General features: G+C 35.2%; 1 protein-coding gene across 1 annotated transcript in view; it reads left to right on the top strand.

Annotated features, from left to right (window-relative positions):
• The first annotated feature begins 805 nt into the window (after positions 1-805).
• Positions 806-7,623, top strand: part of DICER1 (dicer 1, ribonuclease III) — a 44,106-nt gene continuing 37,288 nt past the window's right edge. Inside the window, 7 exon segments of the mRNA XM_004262372.3 lie at positions 806-847; positions 849-968; positions 1,616-1,778; positions 2,759-2,889; positions 3,808-3,942; positions 4,402-4,562; positions 6,428-6,596. Of these exon segments, the coding sequence (XP_004262420.2) occupies positions 821-847; positions 849-968; positions 1,616-1,778; positions 2,759-2,889; positions 3,808-3,942; positions 4,402-4,562; positions 6,428-6,596 (906 nt within the window). The 5' untranslated portion in view covers positions 806-820.

Raw genomic sequence — 7,623 nt, 5'->3', positions numbered from 1 at the left:
CTTTTATTTCACAGAATGGTGTTGCCTTGTTTTAATTTATCTAGGATATGAATAATTTTAAAGATACATATGTAAATAGTTGAGCAGCTGTACAGTTGTGATAGGTTATCAATTGAGAAGAATGACCTTCTGTGTTTATGGTCCTTTGATAAAATGACCAAACGTTGGCAGGCATTTGAATCCTTCCTGTGTGCAGGCACAGTGCGAAGTGCCTTCCATACAGTTTTCTCATTATTTTATCAATAGTAGCATCATAGAATTTACAAAGAATGTTTGAAATATATTTACGTATGTATTTACATGTTTTGTATATATACACGTTATTTTAAAGGGCATCGATACTGTACATATTTTCTCTTAAAGGTATATTATGGACACAGTTCTGTGTCAGTAAATACAGATCTGTCTTATCTTATGGATTTATAGTATTCTATTTTAAGACTAGACCATAATTTACTTAGCTAATTTTTGATTAATTCATTTTAAGGTTATTTCTTGTTCTTAAGTAATAATGCAGCAATAAATATTCATGTGTTTACCTCTTTGTGCAGCCGCCTAATTCTTTTAGACAGGTTTCTAGGTGTAGAATTGCTGGGTTGGCGAGTACAGAATGCTTGACTTTTAAAACGATCCTCTTAGATCACGAAAAAGCTAAAACAATCATGAAGAGTTTGAAAAGGCCCATAGGAATGATATTCTGATGTTCCTCTTGTTTCCGTGCTTTCTTTTGTTTTTAACCCTGCATGGTTGTGTAATGGTATTCTTTTTCCCTTTTGTAGTAAGCTGTGCTAGAACAAAAATGCAATGAAAGAAACACTGGATGAATGAAAAGCCCTGCTTTGCAACCCCTCAGCATGGCAGGCCTGCAGCTCATGACCCCTGCTTCCTCACCAATGGGTCCTTTCTTTGGACTGCCATGGCAACAAGAAGCAATTCATGATAACATTTATACGCCAAGAAAATATCAGGTACTAATGAGAACACTAATACTGGAGCATTTTCACTAAAATGGAATAAATTAGCATACAGTTGACACAACTTATATAAAACTCCTTTACCTTTTCAAGCTTTCCTCTTCTGATTAATTTTCTCATTCCAGATACTTTTTTTCTTAATAGTCCTTTTCTTTTCTAACATCTGCTGGGTAATTGATTTGATAGTTTTATTGGTGAAATTTCTTTTTCTTTTTTTTTTTTTTCCCCTGTGAAAACTTCACTGTTCCTTAGTATCTATTTGGGTGTGTCTGTCCTCATGATCTGGGTAGGAATTGAGATTGGTTTGAACAACCTTGGCCTGGCAGAAGAACCATGGTTATAGTCATTTCAGTTCATATTATTCTAGAGAAGTTTTCTGTCCCTGTGAAAATAATTCTTAAAGAAATTGTAAATGCCATTTCAACACATTTACACAGCACAGCTATGTGTAACCGGTATTTTAATGCCTCTGATTATTATTCTTATATAAAGATGTAGAACGTATGCTTTTTGAAGGGGCAGATTTGTTGGAGGAAGATTTTAGAAAACAGTGAAATTTTCTGAATTAAAACAAATCCAATTTTGTAAATTCTGTACTTAGATAAGAAGTGTATAATCTCTTTTTCCCACTGTATTTCTAGGTTGAACTGCTTGAAGCAGCTCTGGATCATAATACCATAGTCTGTTTAAACACTGGCTCAGGGAAGACGTTTATTGCAGTACTACTCACTAAAGAGCTGTCCTATCAGATCAGGGGAGACTTCAACAGAAATGGCAAAAGGACGGTGTTCTTGGTCAACTCTGGTAATAAAAAATTATTTTATCAAATTGTGTGGAGGAAAACTGGATGAGATTTTATGGTTAAGGAGATTTTTTCTGTGGGTATTAAGTTAAACTCTTGAAAGTATAGAGAGGTTGATGAATAATGTTTGTTGAAGCAGAAATATCATTCTGTCTTATTTCTTAACTTTATAGTATTTCTCTTAAATGTTAGTCATCTTACTTCATAGGTGTTAAACTTCAGCTTTTTTCTAAAACGTAATTGCATTTAATTCCGATTCTGCATTTTTTTTGAAGGATTACTTTCGGAATATAATCTGATCTAAGTAGTTATTTTTGTTTTTGATGTTTTAGCTTCACACAGTGTATCAAAAGGTGCTTGATTATGAAATAGGTAACTTTGATTTATGATCTTGCTATACCAGTTGTAGAAAGAAAGTTAGATGCTTAACTTAAAAGTTAGATATTCAGTAAGAGTTTAAAGTACTGGGTTTTATGTGTTTGGGATTAGATATTAAACTAAAAAGTATAAAATGTGAACATAAACTGCTCGGGTACTAATATAACCATGTCACTCCTCTTCTTTTTTTTTTTTAGATTGTCTCAGCATGTGATGTTCTCATGTGCTTTAAATACATATTAGTCTGTCTTATTTCTTGGTGATACAGTCTGATTTTATTGAAGAAAACAGGAAGGGTGGATCTGGAGTAGTTGCCATTCCAACCTAGAAATTATATTCTTAGATTGGGGAAAAATCACCTTTAAAGAAGGAAGGTGGTATAAGGCTCTCTGAAGTGAATGACAGAGGGTGGGGTGGTGAGTCTAATAAGTGTGTTTTGGAGATTACTGTGAAAATATGATTTTAAATTGGCTATCTAAAAAATTGGTGGTCAGGTGTAATATATAATAATAAGGATTTCCTTAACTGTTTAACTGTTAGTAGTCCAGAGAGCCATTTAGGGAAGAGTTCTCATATTTACACGGAATATTATATTTGTAATCAGCAAACCAGGTTGCTCAACAAGTGTCAGCTGTCAGAACTCACTCAGATCTCAAGGTTGGGGAATACTCAAACCTGGAAGTAAGTGCATCTTGGACAAAAGAGAAATGGAACCAAGAGTTTACTAAGCACCAGGTAAGACTTGTAGAGAATTTTCACTTAATAAATCTGTACAAGTCCTTGGTTTATAAGATGATCTGTAGCCTTGGTTGTCTGAATTAGGTTTGAAAACTCTACTTTTCTGTACTTTGTCAGCCTAGAAGCTAGCCCTCATGTGTTTTCTTACTATAATCTCATCCTAAAGCCAGGTAAATTACTGACATGTATTGCTCTTATGCGATAGAAAAGAAACAGCTTTTACAGTATGATTTACTTGCTTGAAAAACACAAATTCCTATGACCTATTTCCATCTTGCAGATAACTTGCTTTCACAAAGTTTATTCTTGAGTTAAATGTCTTGAAACTGGAGACGTTTCTTGGTTGAGATCTTAGCGTCTTTGATGGAAGACTTCCTCGTAGACGTTTCCATGTAGCCAGCTTGTGTTGAGGGCCTTTCGTGTGTTGGATCTGAAGTGGTTAAGAGATGCTTCCTAACTAACCTAAGCAGTCCCCAGTTTGCTAGTATGTCTTACATATTGGGGTAAAGCCCTCATTAGTAAAGCACTTAAAATCCACAGAATGATAAGCCCCTGTCTGCTTCCAGAAAACCTTGTCAGTTTGATGGGGAAAAACTGTGATAAAACTGATAGGTCTTATCAGTCAAAATTATGGCTCTAGGAACCTAAAAACCTGAAGTAGATTTAGTAGATTTATCATAAAAACATGATCTCCATTATCAAAATTTTCTTTCTTGTCTCTTTCCGCGTTTTCCTAATTTTACACCTTGGTTCTCAAGTACGAGCTTCCATACGTTGAGGATTTGGGTTTTAATTTTTACTGATGAGTGTCTTAATCTTCACCTAAAATACAGTGGTTTCATAATCTGATTTCATAGAAGTGTGTCCAGGCAGGTGAATGGCATGTGTTGTATACTGATAGCAGCTTTATTTTAGGTTCTCGTTATGACTTGCTATGTCGCCTTGAATGTTTTGAAAAATGGTTACTTATCACTATCAGACATTAACCTTTTGGTGTTCGATGAGTGTCATCTTGCAATCCTAGACCACCCCTACCGAGAAATTATGAAGGTAAGTTTTTAGATTTTATCAGTCTTAATAATGCAGGTCAAATTACTGAGTATAAGCAATGTTTTTATAGATCAAAAGCAGTATTAGTTACCAGTTTGGGGAACTTGGTTCCAGTGTAGGAATGAATGAATGAATATTAAATTAATGTTCATTTAAATCTATAACCTATAATATTAAACTGTAATAAATTTATAACAAGTTCTAAATCTATAATAAAAATTTAAACATAATATAAATCAATAAATTATATGATCTATCATAAGTGAATTCATAATCCATCATAGCATATTTAAATGTTCCTTTTTGATAAACTGATCTTTTAAACAAGCTACAGTAATTCTATAAGTGATAATTTTAGTATTTGTTAGGTCTTCTTGACATGTTTTATTAGGATGCTGTCTCTTTGGTTAGGGCCTTGCAAAATGAATCCCTTACTGTCAGTATCTTTTGTTTTGTTAGCTCTGTGAAAATTGTCCATCATGTCCTCGTATTTTGGGACTAACTGCTTCCATTTTAAATGGGAAATGTGATCCAGAGGAATTGGAAGAAAAGATTCAGAAACTGGAGAAAATTCTTAAGAGTAATGCTGAAACTGCAACTGACTTGGTGGTCTTAGACAGGTATGCACTTCGTATTGACTTGGCTTTAATGAGACCTGCTATGACAGTTTTAGGCCTTCAGTCTCAGTGCTTTGCAGATAGTCTCTAAGAGAACAAATGGCTATTAAAAGGAAAGAGCAAGACTAAGAATTCCTTATCAGGATAGTCATCTTCGAATGCAAGAATCTGACGTTATTTCCACAGAGAGTAACGGAGGTGTTTCTGCCTTAAGAGGAAATGCCTCATAAGCGCGGGCCCATCCTATTTGCTGGTGTTGACGAGGACTGGGGAACTCAGGAAATCGGCGTCCTTTTCTGCAAGTGTGGACACTTTGTTGTTTTGACCCACGTGTCCCACATGATGCTTTGAAAGAGCATTTATTTATTTACAGGATTCAATATTTTACAACCTGCTTTAAAATAATAGGAAACACCCTCTAGTTTTGAAAGTGGGTGTAAATTTCTGAGAAGATGTTTATGACTTTGAGGTTTGTCTCTTTTCGAAGGGGTTGCTGTTTCGAGTTTCATTAAAACGTGCAGACACAAACAGCCTTTTTGATCTAAGTTGGTGGAAGTGAGCCTATATAAATGAGGTTTTTAAATAAATATAACTAATTCAATTCATATTAAAATACCCTTATTAGATATAGCCTTTAACAAGGTTAAAGATTACCAAGCGGTGGTTCTTAGAACAGTTATGATAGAGATGACTTATTTCTCAGGTTATGAAGTTAAGTCACACATGGGTTTTGAGTACTGGCTCCACTAATTAAATTGTAAGCCATGTGACTTCAAGTGAGTCATTTATTGTTCCTGAGCCTGTAAAATGGCATTAGTGGTTTCAAGGGATTCTTTGATGGCATGGAAAACACCTTGTGGTGTACCTGTCATTTAGTAGGATTTTGGAAAGAGTTCTCTTTGTGGAGTGAGGTGAAAAGGTAACTTGTAGATTCATAAAACTTACGAATCCAAATGTAAGGTGAAATACAAATCTCATGGCCTTAAGGACATGCTGTTTTCTGATTTTCCTGAGCTAAGACAGTCTGTGATGTAGAAGTGAAAGGCTGTACTTTTGCTTTTATCTGACCTGAATTAGATTGGTAGGCCTGTACTACTTGAAGTCTTTAGGAGAAGCAGTGGTATTAGAGTGTTTGGGTAAAACTGGTAAGTAATCTATTGAGTCTGGCATTACCTAATTCTCAAAATGTGACTCTTAAAAATTCTCTTTGGGAATAATGAAAACTGTAGTATTTAAATATGTCTTTATTGTGTTTCTTTTCCTTAATTAATTATTATATGTGCTTTTAGGATTTTGTGTGTTGTTCTGGTTGTCGTATTATGAAAGTCATGAAAGATCCAATTACGTGAATGATAATGTAATTGACTGAAATTTGGGGGAGGTTTCCTTATGAAGATATGTTAAAAACACATTAAAAATAAAATTGACATTTGCAAATGCTAAACGTTTTCAAATAGTGTGGAAATGGATAAATTTAATGGTAACACTTCCTCTCTATGATCTTCTCCCCTCCCCCTTCCGTATTTCTGCTTCTGAGAAATCATCATTATTGAGTTTCTTGAGTATTTTGACTAACATTGTTTCTCATTCTGGATGATGCCTAAGGGGGCAAAAGATGAAAGGCTAAACCTAAAAAACCAAATGAAAAACCTGGGATAATAATGCAGTAACAAAATTCATATTGAGACCTAACAGGCAATCACAGTACGGATAGAAGGAGCACCACTTTAGGAATGCTTGTTGTGAGCCTGCTTGTTACTCCAAATGAAAATAGGAAGTTTCTTTTTTGGTTTAGATACATAATGGATTGTAATGCTGGAGTGAATTTGTGTATTGTGTGTTGACAACTTTTGTTTCTGATATTAAAGATATACTTCTCAGCCATGTGAGATTGTGGTAGACTGTGGACCATTTACTGACAGAAGTGGGCTTTATGAAAGACTGCTGATGGAATTAGAAGAAGCACTTAATTTTATCAATGACTGTAACATATCTGTACATTCAAAAGAAAGAGATTCTACTTTAATTTCTAAACAGGTAAGCGTATACAAAGTAAGTATGGGGAGTATAATAAAAGGCTTCTATTTATTTTTAATGTTGAAATGAATATTCTTCTAATGAGGCTGTTTTATATACATTTTAGTTTAAGGCCTTACCTTCTTATCTCTGGACATTTTTTGTTGAATGTATCGCATTGGGTTGAGTGTACTATTACCCGACAGACAGTTATATTATTAAATATAGACCTCCCTGGTTTAAGGAGATGTCATGATTATTTAAGTATAAGAAGTGAGTCCAGTTTTTTTTTTTTTTTTCTTGGTCAGATGAATTAGTTCCTGATCAAACCCCCGGGCTGAATGAATTCTTCGGCTCTTTCTTTGTATGTGACTGGATATGAGCTCGTCATCCCTGAACAGTGCAGCTTTGAGAAGCAATTCCTTAGGACGGTGGCCTTCAAAGTGTGGGCCCTAGATGAGCAGCTTCCCTCTGGAACTTTTTAGACATGCAGATGACAGGCCCCACCCTTGACCTGCTGAATTTGAAGCTCTGTGGGTGGGGTCCAGCAGTCTGAGATTTGACAAGCCCTTCAGTTATCCCGATGCCATTAAAACTTGAGAACCATTGTCCCAGGACTTTGCAGCCAGTTGGGAACGGTAGCACTGTACTGAATCTAAGTCTTAATTCTCTCCTGCTGGTTTTCTTCTGGAGCAGCAGTGCCCAGGCTCTGCTCAACACTTGTCTTCTCATTAAGTCCATGTTCAACCCAGTGTGTCTTTTACTTGCCTGCAGAACTGGCAGTCCCTCAGTTTTTAGCTTTAATAAGGATTTACATTCTGCTCTGAGCTCGGCTTGTAAGATGTGGCACTCTGGGCATAGATAAAGTTCAAGGAAAATTGTTTTGTTTTTCTTTGATACCTAGAATAAAATTACATACTCTGTTGCATTTGCATGTACATGTATATGTATATTCTGCTACATAGTTCTTTGCATATTTACCTAGAAGTAAATGACTCAGTTGTACTTTGAACTAATCACAGTTCTAAAATTGCTTTATTAACTGTAT

The sequence above is a fragment of the Orcinus orca genome, chromosome 2, assembly GCF_937001465.1.
Source record: "Orcinus orca chromosome 2, mOrcOrc1.1, whole genome shotgun sequence".
Taxonomy (NCBI): domain Eukaryota; kingdom Metazoa; phylum Chordata; class Mammalia; order Artiodactyla; family Delphinidae; genus Orcinus; species Orcinus orca.
This window is presented reverse-complemented; position numbering and strand designations above follow the sequence as displayed.